The sequence below is a fragment of the Cylas formicarius genome, unplaced genomic scaffold (genome assembly GCF_029955315.1).
Source record: "Cylas formicarius isolate icCylForm1 unplaced genomic scaffold, icCylForm1.1 PGA_scaffold_4__25_contigs__length_36172078, whole genome shotgun sequence".
Taxonomy (NCBI): Eukaryota; Metazoa; Arthropoda; class Insecta; order Coleoptera; family Brentidae; genus Cylas; species Cylas formicarius.
Genome location: NW_026844334.1, coordinates 25660285 through 25674584, shown reverse-complemented (window position 1 = coordinate 25674584; position 14300 = coordinate 25660285). Strand labels below are relative to the sequence as shown.

The window sequence follows — 14300 nt, the reverse complement described above, 5'->3', positions numbered from 1 at the left end:
TATTTTTCAGGTTGGGTATTATGTGACTGGTCCGACGATGCTTATCTATACGCATTTGTCATTTTAGGTGCCGGGTTTATGATAATAAAAATCATTTTTTTGCTTCCAGATTTACTGGTCTATTTCCACTTTTATTATTAAATACAAAATGATGTCGAGTTCAAACTAAAAGTTTTTATCTGCAAAACATTTTTGTGCGGTATGTAAAGTATTATATCTACTGTACTTCGACTTTCATAGGAGTGCCTATATAGATATCAAAGTAATAGATACTTTTATTATGCCGAATTCACTAAATCTTATATTCCTGTTTCGTTTTGCTGTATTATTCTAGAAGGTGCTGATCTGCAGAAGTCGATAGAACTAGTCTGTAATATTTCATCTGCTTTTACTAATGTCCTTAAAATAACACCATCGTCCTACATCAGTTTAGTTGAATTGTTTTTTTTAATTATATATCTGCAAAAAAAAATATGAGAGCATTTTTAAGGCTTGTTTGTTTCTGTTGCCAGAAGATAAAATTAAAATATCTACTAACTTGTGAGCGGATAATAATTGTTAAACGCAAAAATATGTTTTCATTGTTATAAGAAAAATGAAATGCAGAGAATCTCTAAACCTAACCAATAACCATATCATGCACGTTTTTCTGCTGATAAATGAGAGCTACATATGTCTGATGTGGAATTTCAATTTCAATCGTTTGCGTTATTTTAAGATTATCAGAGTGTTGTATTTTTTTCTTTAGTCCTCATAAATTGTTCCTTTTTAATTATGAATGAAAAAAAAATAAGTCAAACATTAATTTATTAATTGTTAATAATTAATTAAATGTTCGGGTACTGTATGTGGGTAAGGAGGAGATGGCAGGATATGGTACTGAAGAGTGAGAAAAGTGATATAATATGCCAAGACAGAGCAAAGACCAAAAGTGGACCTTCAGAATACGACTGCGGGTATAACAGTGAAGGGGTCATCATCATCTAAGAAGTCTACATAATTTTATGAAGGTTGATAGACGACAGCATAATTATACTGAACACGATTGACTAGTTTCAATGAACCAAAGAGTCAAAATATATATCACCTAAGATACAAATCTTAAAATAATCTTATATTATTTTGATATGAACATCGCAAAAACTTCAACAATCTGGTACTGAATTTTAAAGCATCCTGTGCAAATATGTTTGACATTTCAGAATTCAGTAAGATATTGGGTATGAAAGAAGTTGGACACACTGTTTTTGAAAAATAAATGCATTTTTTTTCATTTTCATAAGAAACTTTAATATTTCTATTAAATGTCTCTTTCAATATTAATGAGTTATCTTAAGATCATATTGCAGCATTTGACAAGTTTTCGGAACATTTTTGTTATCAAAAAAGTGTCAGTCTGTCGATGAATATCTCATCCGTGCATTTCTGAATCTAAATTGTCGTGCTTCATACTTCCCTAAAATTAGAAATATTAACTGTCTTCGCGAACGTTATCGTATATCGTGCTTATATATAAACTGATTCGGTATATGCCTTAAAAAAGAGCATTCCTAACGATTTGTACCACCACGTATACTTTAATTCAGTCCTTTAAATCGCAACGTAGCGTGAAAATAAAAAAAAAAACGATTCATCAACATCCGTAATTACGAAACTCATAAAACGTATAAAAGGCAATTTATCATATCGTCTGTCGTCAAAACTTCTGAGCGATTTCCCAAAGAAACTCCGTATAATAAACCCAATAAAACTGAATGCACAATAACACAGCTTATTTCTCCGGCCCATTATATAACCAATGGAAGTACTTTAGCACATAAAACTGTTTTCCTAAATACTCAATCTAATAAAATCTCTTCCGAAGTCCGGCCCATAAAATAAATACAAGAAGGCAATCCACGACGCCTCGGCGAATCTATTGGGCGTCATATTATATCGGCCGGGCGGCGATTGGTTGTGTTCCGCTGGAAGGGGCATTCCCTTGGGAGGGGAAGAAAACATGGCTGATTTACTGCCTGTTAGGCTCGCTGAGCACTGCTTTAGAGTTAGTATAGCTCAACACTTCTTCGTGAGAGTTAATGAATTTATGCTGGTAGTTTTTTTGGCGGGGTATTACTGCCGATTGGTTAAAAATAAAAAACATAGGCTTACGTCAATTTGGAGCGGAGTGTTACGATATATCAAATTTTCCGGACTATTACAGGACAAAGTGTTCATTACTCAATCGGGCAAAAACAGTTTAGCAAAGAAATTATTCCGTACCGGTTGAAACATTCAAAGTGTTGGGTGTAGGCGAAAAAGTGTCGAGTACGGTGACTGGCATGACCGTGCAAGACGAATCAAGGGCGATGCCGCAAACTGCAGCTACCAGGTCGCGGTTTATGATCACCGACATCTTGAATGGACCAGCAGATGGTGGAGCGGCGGCTATTATGAGGGGACGGTCCCCAAGTCCCAGCCCCAGAGATTTGTCGTTACACTCCAACCCAGTACATGACAGTGATACGGACAGTTCTGGTCATCCCGATACTTCCAGTATATGTTCAAACGGTGAGTCCATTTGTCTATATTCTCTTTATTACAGTTCGTATATGATGTTAACTATTAAAACGGATGTGAGGGAAATGGAGAAAAGAATTGTCTAAATGTATATGATGCAATTTTAAGCAATTGCGAAAAGAATATCTTTTTCCCTCCATACCAATTAGATGCGGCCGAAGACAGGTAGACTTCTTTTTTGATACATGTCTTTATCATAATTATTAATCTATTTTAGAACCTCAACAACTTTAATTTGTTTATAAAAACGTCTCTCGCGACAGTTGCAAATGCGCCTTTCAAATCTACAAATTCACTTACAACACTAGTCTTATTAGTGTCTTCTCTCCAACCTTGCTAAATCGCTGGTTCATATGACTAACTTCTGTTAATTGCCGACTGATCTTCAAGAAGTAAAATTTCGATAGTTACACAAGAGTAACTTGATACAATAATACAGTGATTTGACGGTCGAGAGTGACACACAATAACGCGTTTTACCACAAACCGAAACTCAATTTTACATATTCGACGCGCGTTTCGCCAACCAAGTTGGCATCTTCAGGAGAAGATTAAAACAGTTTCGGTTTGTGGTAAAACGCGTTATTGTGTGTTAGTGCAGTGCCGAAGATTCCAGTCAAGACTTTGACCTCGAGAGTGGGTTACATCAGCTCTTGTAGATCTTTTCAAGGAGGATCCACTACTGCTAGCGTACTTCGCTTTGTGATCGCGGAAGTATGTAACTTGCTCAGCACCAACAGAAAAATGTACCAAAACATCCACAAAAGAAAAACGTATACGCGTGGCAACTAGTGTGGCAGCTGCAAGAGGCATAGAATAGTCAACATCGGCGCATTTACGGCTTCTAACCTTTTGTTACGCTCATGCGACTATAAATTTGGATCTATATTCTTCAAAATATAATTGTCCTAACTAACTTATAAGTATAAAAAGACGGCACAAATTTATTCGTCTGAAACCCCGGGAGTGCACGGCGTTGTTCCTTTTTTGTATTGGTACTACAACATTGGTTTTTAAACACCCAGGAAATATATCCGGCTCTATAGGCAGTACAGAATATCCGATCAAAGGACATATTTCAATAACTCTTATTATTTTTAGTTCCGATATATCCAGGTTGGTGAAAAAAGTTTTCAACTTAAACCAAAGTTTAATTGTCAGGGAAGTGAGGTTTGCAAGGAAAAAAAATGTAATAAGGAGCAAACTTTTGGTTATAATTTGCCCTTATCAAAAGTTGCGGAAGTTGCGGATAAAGTCTAGTAGAATGACATAAAAAACTAATTAAATTTGGCATTCTTATTCAGCGATATCCGCAACTTATAATGAATCACTTATAATCCATGAGATTAATTTCAAGTAGTGAGATGTTTTACCTCCGCTCAATTAGTCTCGTCATAGTGTATTGTTGAAAATTCTTAAATGATAATTATTGATATAGGTAGACAGGTAATTAAAGCCGGCATATTAAAAAAACAATGCGAGATAGCATACATTTTATTCGTAAATATGTTCAGAATTATTGTTGGAAATAGTGAAATGGAATAGTAGTATTCTAGGTACCGCCAAAATAAAAAATCAATCGTGAAATCGTAAGTATTGACTGGATGCATCAGAAATTCGCTGGTAAATTAGGTATAGGTAAGCTAGAAAAGAGTTAAACATAATTAAAGTACAATCATAAAAAGGAAAAATAAAAAAGCAAATTCTCTTATATATAAAATAATTAATTTAACAAAATAATATTATGTATTAAAAAGTACCATTTCAACAATATTCCTGCAAACTATAGCAGACTTTCTCAATTAAAGTGTAAGATAATTTTATAGATTATTTGAGAAAGAGGGTAAAGATCTTAATTCTAATTTTTATATTTATTTATAATTATAAAAATGTATAAATTTCTTTAGGATCAACGGTACAGTTTGTTTTTTGCATTACATCTTTTAAGATAAAGCAATGAGCAAGCATTCTTTCATTCTTTCAACATTCTTAGGTTGTTTTATATCAATTGCGTACCACTCAGAAAGTAGTTAAATATCGGATACCTTATGTTAGTCTTAGGCAATAGTTCTGCAATCGCTGAACTCTGTAAAAGTTAGTTTGATTTAAACACTGCATCAGAGCATTTTACTTGTCACAGGACGACTGAAAGCTCACAAGAATTTTTTCTTACATGTGACTGAATTTGTTGCTTTATGAATTTTTTCAGGATTTTGGACACAGTGAGATAAAATGTTTAGGGAAGTTGATTAAAAGAGTCTGGTTTGTTTACTTTATTTAATAAACTCTGGAACTTAACATAAAGATAAGATAAGGACAATTTAAAATAACTTAAGTGAAAAACACGAAACCTAAGAACCATTTAATATTTTTATTGGAATTTTATTTATTATTTATAAATTATAGTTATTTTAAAAAACAGGAAATAAACAAACCAATTTCTTTTTGCAATTATTCAAATTATTTGCATAATTAATTCCATTTTTTAAATGAGTGAAAACAAAATTAAACCGCGTCATGAAATGTCTATATTTATTTTCTGATATGAGCGATTTCGTTTAAGGTTAGACTCGCGTGATATGACACACCATTATAACCAGATCAAATATTTACTCTGCTAATAGTAGTCTTTTACCCGCGTGTTGATCCAAACCATCGGGAACGGACTTAATCGAATTTTGAATAAATTATGATTCTTTGATTTGCGGTTTGTTTACGTACCTTCCCTCCAACCCCGGCGAGCTCTATTTGTTTACTTATTTATTACCACCATTCAATTCCGCCTCTTTTCAACGGACTTCATTATTTAACTGTATGTGGATAAAAGTAATTATGAGGCCGCCTCTTTATATGTTATTATTTTTGACTTTTAGTTAGTTCTTAACAACGCTGATTTATTGCATGTGGCCTATTTGACATGGAGTACCTTTACAAAATGCACACTTGTCAAGCAATGTCTTTTATCTAAAGTATCACAAAACTGTATGGCGATACGAGTTTTGTAAATTCATTTTCATTTTAAAAACACTAGTATTTTTTGTTTTCCCTATTGAAAAATATACACACACTATAATAGATCAAATAAGAATAATTGTCTAACTGTCAGGCAAAAAGCGTGTACGTGATAATTGGAAATACTTATATAAATTGAATTTTGAGTTCAAAATATTAAGATTTAACCCAAATCGTAGCTGCTCACTGCATTTTATTATTTTAATGATATTGGTCTATTTCACTTTTTCTGGTCATAGTTGGCGGGAAATGTATAGATACTGTGCACCGTACTGGATTTTGTAAGTAAATATGTTTGGGGCTTCTTTTAGAGGTTGTCCCCCCCCCCCATTTAAAGACTTTGATTCTTCAATATTTGAGATGTAAATAATGTACCCTTTCTTTCTAACGTTGAAATAATTACTTACTGATACATTTAAATTTAAAGTAAAAGGGTAGATAGGTACTTATTTTTTATCCGAATTATTAGAGCGAAAATCCAGTCTAGTAATATCTCGAAATCTTGATCTATTGATCCCCTTCTATCAATCTAGTGTCCGGTAAATATCGTATATAAAGTAACACACGAGCAAAATAAACCAGAGCACGAACCAAATCTGTCCATCTGGCATATCAGACTGATTTGGATTTGGGATAATAGTCATTTTGAGAAAATTGTAAATATCGGGCTCCAGTAAGGTCCAATAATTTTGTTATTCAGAATCCCTTCCCAAACCTGTATTTTTTGTGGATGTTGTGGTGTATACTACTAAAAGGTATCTGACGATGCGAAAATGGATTTATGTTGCACATTTCCATCATAGCTTCGCAAAATTGTAGTCTGCGCTTTTAGTACACGCAAAGCTATTCGTTGGCTAACATTATTATTTAAAACTACTTTACAAGATGCACAATGAGGATTATCCCGAATTTCTAATAAAATGTTTTTGGACGACTTCGTAGTAGACGATCTTTGGTTTCTATAAATTTTCTTTCAATTTTACTCACTGTGAATCTTGTAAGGGGTCTTTCTGGAAATTTTGCTTTAAACAAATTACAAACTTCTTGAGTTCTGGTGTTGTCTCCATATCCACTAAAAATTAAAATTTCATTTAGATGCGCCATATTCACATTCTTTACTGACAGAAATGTAATTGTAACAATTTAAGAACTTTTACTAGCTATACTATACCGTATTTGTATTCGATGACATATTAGTTTATAGTATCATTCTGAACTTTGTCATTGTTTATAGCCTGAGATTATGCTTATTTATTCCATTCAATTTATTCTCATCGTCGGTTCTATTGACACCAAATAAAACAAATGCAATTTCGGATAGAAATGCTATATAACGACTCCATCAACTGTTAACTCCGGCAATTTTTCTACACGCGAAACACAATAAAGTGTAATTTTACGACGCAGGTATCCATTTGTGTAAACAGATAGGAGCTTTTTTTCCGGTGACTAATTATCGTTAACTATGAGAAGCTCGTAGCTCCTATTAAGACAATTTGATACCGTTTTTTCGTTTTAACAATACATTGTTTGAAGTTAACGTACAGTTAAGTTATGCAGGCGCGGGCCAATTAATTTGAAATTGTAATATTAATATCCGCTTGTAGTATTTTGCTCCGAGGTAACCATCATGTCCCGAAAATATGGTTGCCACGTTTGGGCAAAATTTTATTGTTAAAATTCGATGCATTGTCGGTAGAATCTTTCTATAATTGCGGGTACAAAGAAAAAAACAACCTTTTGCTGTCTCGTACTTTTCGAAATTGGGTTTGCCTCAAAATTCGCATTTTCAACAGATCTAGAACGTATTGTTTTTATTAAGCCTCTTGAACTTTTTGTCGTACAAACTTTGGTGGTTACATTTAATTTGCAATTTTCAATCAATGTTTACTTGTGACTTTGGCTTTCATTTAACTATTTGTTAGAAAGCTTTTTTTGGCTAAATAAACCACCGTTTTATCACATTTTCAGTATTTACTACTCTAGAACAAAATAAAATATAAAATTACAATTACAAATCTTACCATTTTTTATAATCTACTCCATTGAAATTCCCATGGACCTGAGCTGTTATGTAAGATTGGGCTTCGTGTCCCCCCCTCCACTCCCAGACCAGAATAAACCATCCCTTCCAGGTGGAGTTCCATCGTACTAACTATGGGCAGAGTTCTTTTGTTACTAGGTCAGCTGCACTAGCGAATCGTTTTTCTGATCAACGTGATTGCTTCCAGAGTGCAAGAATATTTAAAAAATAACTTAAAGACTGTCGGTAAAACTATTCCGCTTTTCCTCGCAATAGTTTTGTATACCATTGTGTTGGTGTCTCGGGAGTTGGAAAATGTAGAAAATTGTTTTTGCAGTTTCTCAAACTGAGGGATTACAATTAGCTCCATATTGCATTTGAATTGTTGGTTCAGTGGAGTATCCCTAAAGTGTACAAGAGTGTCTAAAAAATCGGTATGTACCTACATAAATTTAGAAATGGAATTGCTAAAGAGCCACTTTTATTGGAGAACCATCAAAATTATGGGGATGTGGTGAGTGCTCTCAATAATTGAAGCAAACAGACAATTGACTCCAATGCGTGCAATGCGAGCGTTGGATGCCAAAGTAAAAACAGAGAATTTTGTAGTGGTGCTTTATTAAGGGTTGTCCTGGAAGAGATAGGTGAGAGAAAGGGTGAAACGACCCTTTTCATTATCTCCAAAAAAGAGAAAGGGATCTTAGATAAAAAAGAGTAAGGAAAAAGAAAACAAAAAGTGGGCCGCTCTGTACCGGGTGTTCCAGTAAGGACAACAGTATTAGTAAAACGGATGGCCCGTACAAGTTTTCAAATATTAACTATTATCACTTATTTTTCTTTAGCTTTATGTTCTTTTATTAAAATTTTTGGTTAGGATGGATGGATGGATAGTTTTCACTGGATTTTTAGGACCTTGTTTGACGTAATGATGTAAAGAAAGACATATGCTTACAGTTTATTTAATTTTTTTTTGCGATTATGTCATAAAATGCCATCGGGTGGTAAGTAGGCTATCGAAATCGTTTCCACTCGTAGCACGATTAAAAGCTCCTTAAAACTCTAATTTTAATTTCTAGGGCCGTCGGTTTCCCTAATACCATGTCTCCTTGTCTTTACTGAGACAAACGGTATAATTCAAAACCAAACACCGGGTTAAGCCGCAGTAAATGCCTATATTCCCATGAACGCGTATCCACGAAATTATCACCTCCGTAGATCGAAAAAGGGCATCACGCCCCAAACGACCCAAAAATTTGAACACGAAGAGGACAAACGAGAAACGTAAAAGCCGGTAGTGGGTTCGGTAGGTTTTTGGCGTTCTTTTAACGACCCTTAAGCGCTGCAGCATTTAAACGTCAATTTTTGATAGGATTAAATTCCGGGCGCTGGCACATTTCTCGTTCATCTCAAAAGTCTTAATCTGCTTAACCGATTGAGCTGTTACGAACTCTTTAAAAAGTCAAACTTGTTGCCATGGATCGCACGCCTTAGCGACGTGTATGGGATATTTTAAACGACACCAACCGGAAGCAAAATGTTTCGGATATAATAAAATGAATAACAGGAATTTGTGAATGTTATTTTGGAAATCAATCTACAAAGAAAAACTTGACAGGATCTTTTTTAATCATTATTTTTCGAGCTATTTATATTATATACTCATTTATTTATTTTGTTTATATATTATATTTGAACGGTTCACCAGCTGCAATCATTTCAATTATTCATTCTTTCACATTTGTTTTCGATAGATTTATTTTTTCTTTCTTCTTTTCCAAATCTAATGTAATGTAACTTGGATAAATTGTAAGTAATACAATGCAATTACGGTGCACGTTAGGAAACACTGTGTATTTTGCTTATATATCTACCTTAATTCAATGGTTATAAGTAATTATAATGGAAATCCATTTTCCGACAAAAAGCAAGTGGATCTTTAAATTCACGCAACAACTTCTAGCATAAATTAGAATTTGTTTTATTTCGGTTCGTTTCAGTGATTACTGATAAGTTCAGACAGACAGACAGACAGCTATTAGATATTATGGATATATTATAAAGGGTGATTCAATAAGGGTTTCCACTTTAAAATAATAAAAACAACTATGAAGAATATAAAAATATACAAACATTTTTATTTTGCCATTTTAGATTAGTGTATTACAATTAGGTATGAAAGATGATGCCAATCACATGACCCCCGCGGCTCATGTGGCATGACGTAATTCGTTTTGAAATTTCCTATCACTTTTTGACACAATTCAGGTTCTATGCCGGCTATTTCGCGTCTAATCTCCTGTTTCAGCTCTGGAATAGTGTTTGGTTTATTTCTATACACTCTGCTTTTTAGATACCCCAAAAAAAAATCTAGGGGAGTAAGATCACATGATCGCGGCGGCCAATTGATATCGTTCTTACGTGAAATAATCCGACCAGGACACTTGCCCAGCAGCAATTGCATCGTTTCTCTGGATGTGTGACAAGTGGCGCTCCATCCTGTTGTAACCACAAATCTTCATGTTGGTGAGGGAAAATTTTGGAGCGGCATAGGAGACCTATCTTGGCGAAAACGCGATTTTATAATACATACCTTCCAACTGCTCATAGAAAAAATCAGATATCATGTTTCGATAGCGAACACCATTAACCATAACAGCGTTCTCCGCATTATCCTCGAAAAAAAAGGGCCAATTATTCCTCCGCACGAAAATGCGCACCAAACAGTTACTTTTTGAGGATGCGTTGCTTTTTGAACAATCTCTCTTGGATCTTCTAATCCTCAAATACGAGCATTGTGCTTGTTTACAAAGTCACCAACGTGAAAATGTGCCTCATCGCTAAAGATGATTTTCGTTGAAAAATGAACCCCTTTTTCTCGTATCCATTCTGCAAACACGCTGTATGGTTGAATACGTAAGGCCCACTTGCTGCGATCGATGACGAATCGATGTGTTTGGACCTTCGGCTACACTTTCGCGAACAATGGCAATATTTTGATCTGACCGACCTGCACGAGCACGTTGAGGGAGTTTGAGGTTAGTTGCAGATCCAGTTTGCTCAAATTTTTGAACCACATTCCAAATTGTCCTCTCAGAAGGTCGCATGACTAATTTTGTTTATGTTTTGAGGTTAGAAATCTCATTGATAATAAACAAATATAGTGGCGTTTCAAAAATATTTCAGACTGTAATGTGAAAACTCTTATTGAATCACCCGTTATATATACGGTAAAAATTGAGCTGCCGCAGGATGCATTGATATGTTCGTAGAGGTTATGATTTTCCGCGCATGTCTGTCCATTTCACGCATTAATTAATCTAAAAAAATTAATCTGAATTGAAATATGGGTTGTTCCTATATTTTACTAGCAATAGTGTGAAACAAAGATGAATTTCTACTCAACAACAGGTTGCAATAATATTTTTTATATCTATCGGCGCTCTTTTGATGCTATAAAGTTATGAATGGACGCAAATTTCCTCATTTTTGTTATCTGAAAGCACAAAAATTGAGATGAATAACAAAAACAAAAAACACAAAATCTGTTGGTAAGTGCACCAGATTTATGAAAAGTATCGTTTATAATTTTGGTTAGTTAATAATTCCCAAAAACAACATTCGGTTTTCGCAAAAAAAGAGAAAGGAATGTTTTGTCGGAAACTATACGAAAGGCTTATCGCTTAATAGGCTTAGCCATTATGACCGTGGCGCAAATCTCGCACAAAGGATCTTTTGAAAGCGAACCGCCAACAAAAGCTTCTTCTCCGCCCGTCAAGAGCTCTTGACTAACACCGCCGCGGCATCGATTTTCTATTAGGCCCAAATTACCATTGTTATGTTGTGATTAACACGCGCTAGGCTACGTACATGTAAAAACCGTGTGTCGATAAACATCTTAATTCAAACAGTTGTATTATTAAAAGCGGACTTTTGAAATCCGAGATATTTTTCGAGCCAACAAAACGGTCGTTCCATTTGTTTGATCCGACCGATATTCAAATGATCGTGACGCACACGCAAACAAACTGTTAGCGGCTGGTAGAGCTTTTGCCAAATCTGATTATCGTTCCTTAATAAATGAGTCTAGGGAAGGTTTGAATAACTTTTCGAGATTGATACATTTTCTGATAATTGTGTCGTCACAAAGAACCTCGCACAGATTTAGGAGAAGTTGCTGTTCGGGTATATTTTCTGAAAGCCATGATGCAGTTCTCGATTGCTCTAACCTTAAGCTCCTTTATGCGTACACTTTTTGCTATAATTTTCAGAGATCTAGGTGTTTTTATAAAATATTAGGTACAGGTATGTGAGAGGTTATGTTTATTCAATCCTTCTGTTCGGCGCTGAATCTTGTACTCGGGGGTCTGCTTAATGCGATGACTGGAAGCTTGTGAGTGCTCAAAACATCATTTACTATGAGATAGTCCTAAGAAAAATTCTTGGAATTATTAAAAGATTGACATGATACATTACATACATAAAAGACATACAGATTTCAGGACATTTTCGTTATGAAAGTTACTATATTTTTAATATTATATTTGAAAAACCTATTTCTGAAATGAAAAAAATGAAAAGTCACAGGTTTTATTATAACAATTATGGTATCTCATTATGTAAGAGCCATAAAGTATTTGAAGAATGAACGCGACGAATATCTGTCCATTCTTTTTTAGTTGCTTCATTTTTATTTCTATTTCCGACGCCTTTCCTTTAGCTCTTAGACGTCATTTTGTGTTTTTGTTTTGAATCTTTTGTCTGTACTTAGATAACACCACTGCGGGAACCTTTTCGTTTATTTTTTTGTTACAAATTTACCAATTGAAATATTTAAAAAGACAAACTACTTAATTTATGTACAAAACGAGAAACACGAATTTGTAGAATCTTACGTTCTGATGGTTATGTTAGACCATTTTTATCACATTAAAGATGATTTTGTCACTACGATCATTATTTTCTAAGTATAAAATTTAAAATGCATCAAGATCTACCTAATTTTGAAAAATTCTCCTAGAAAAAAAAAAGTACAATCGAAAAGCCGTCGTCGAAAGGCTAAACTGAAAATCTTATAATTATAATTATTTTAATTGCAATTTATGGGTAATTATGTGAATTATAATTATAATTTACGGGCACAAAAACATTTTTTTCGACTTGTGAAATTTATATTTTTTGATATATTTGTCTTTATTATGGAATGAGTGTGTTATGGAATTTTTGTTGGCATTTGGTGATTAAAAGACTCCAGTGTAATGGGGTAGTCCTTCTTTTCTTTCTTTCTTGTCAGTTTTCTAATAATATTTTTTTTAGTTTGATGTAAGCACCTATTTGGCTCGCAATTTCATGTACTATTCGTGTCATGTTTAATGTTTGTCGTTTTGATGACAGCTTGTAGTGTTAAAAATTACCACCCTAGAACAGAATTCAGTCTGATATATGTATTCTTTTAAATCTTCTTTTTCACTATTCAGTCCGTATACTTTTCTTCAATTATCAGATTTCTGCTGTCTTCCCTTCACTATATTTTGGTATGCTGTTCGTGGCGACGTCAAAGGCCGTCCTTCAGAAAAGGTCGCCCGGTTGGAGCAAAAATCTAAACCGTAACTCTGATAACTTCATTTATTCCCTTTTTATTATTATAAAATATCTTATTTCAAGGAACTAGTCATCTTTGAAAAACAGTTTTTACACTTTCTAGTAAAAATAGTGTATTAGAATTGAAACTGGATTCTTAAAGAAATAATGCTTAATTTAAATTCAAGGTGGAGTCAGTAAGTCTTTTTGAAAATACTTTTTCACAAGTGGCAAATTACTTTCGTGTCCAGTATATTTGATTCAGTTATAATAACATTATATTTTACCACATCCGACGTCAATAAACAACAGCTTAATATCTTCTATAGACAGCATTTTTTCTTTAACCTTTTCTTCAGGAGAAAAACAAACATACAAAAATTATTTATGAAATAGTGCTTAGTTCCATATTTACGATGTGAATTCGATTTAATGTGCCAATATAATCGCTTAAATATATTAATTGAACAAAATCAGTTTTAGTGAAATGCCTCACGAATACTCAAAGCAGCACGATTAGCGTGAACTCCTAACAATGAACCGATAGCGCAGCTTTTAGCCTGGCGAGAGTCCAATTTGTTCTTCTTTTATATCCTTAATAACTCTTTTCAATGAGTATTTTTGTCCATTAGAATTTCAACTATATAGAAAATTACAGGCTGTCAAGCAGGCACATATCGAAAAATGGAGCGGTTTCGACCAAATACGTATTTAATACATGCCCGTTAAGAAGTTGCGATAGTTGAATCGATTTTGCTTTTCGACGGCATAAATTAATCGAAAAATGTGTTTTTATTACCTCCTTCAACTCGCGTTACAAAAGCAACTATTCGAAACCTAATTTAAAATTATTTTTTTCAGTTCCCGCGGAATCTTTCATTGGTAATAATTAATTTTATTGGTATTTATTATTATTATTATTTTATTATTTTTTATTATTATTATTATTATTATTATTATTATTATTATTATTATTTAGTTTCATTCGCAAGGCAAGGTATGCTGTAGATGAACAGTCAGAAAATTTAAAAAATAAATATTCGTGGCTTAGTCTTAATAAGTACGAAGATGAAAAGAAAGGAAGAAGACTGAAAACGAGATAAAAAAGATTGGAAGTGGAATACTCTGA

General features: G+C 33.8%; 1 protein-coding gene across 1 annotated transcript in view; it reads left to right on the top strand.

Annotated features, from left to right (window-relative positions):
• The first annotated feature begins 2050 nt into the window (after positions 1-2050).
• Positions 2051-14300, top strand: part of LOC132700802 (homeobox protein B-H1-like) — a 59442-nt gene continuing 47192 nt past the window's right edge. The window contains exon 1 of the mRNA XM_060668350.1: positions 2051-2550. Within this exon, the coding sequence (XP_060524333.1) occupies positions 2322-2550 (229 nt within the window). The 5' untranslated portion in view covers positions 2051-2321. The remainder of the gene's footprint in view (positions 2551-14300) is intronic.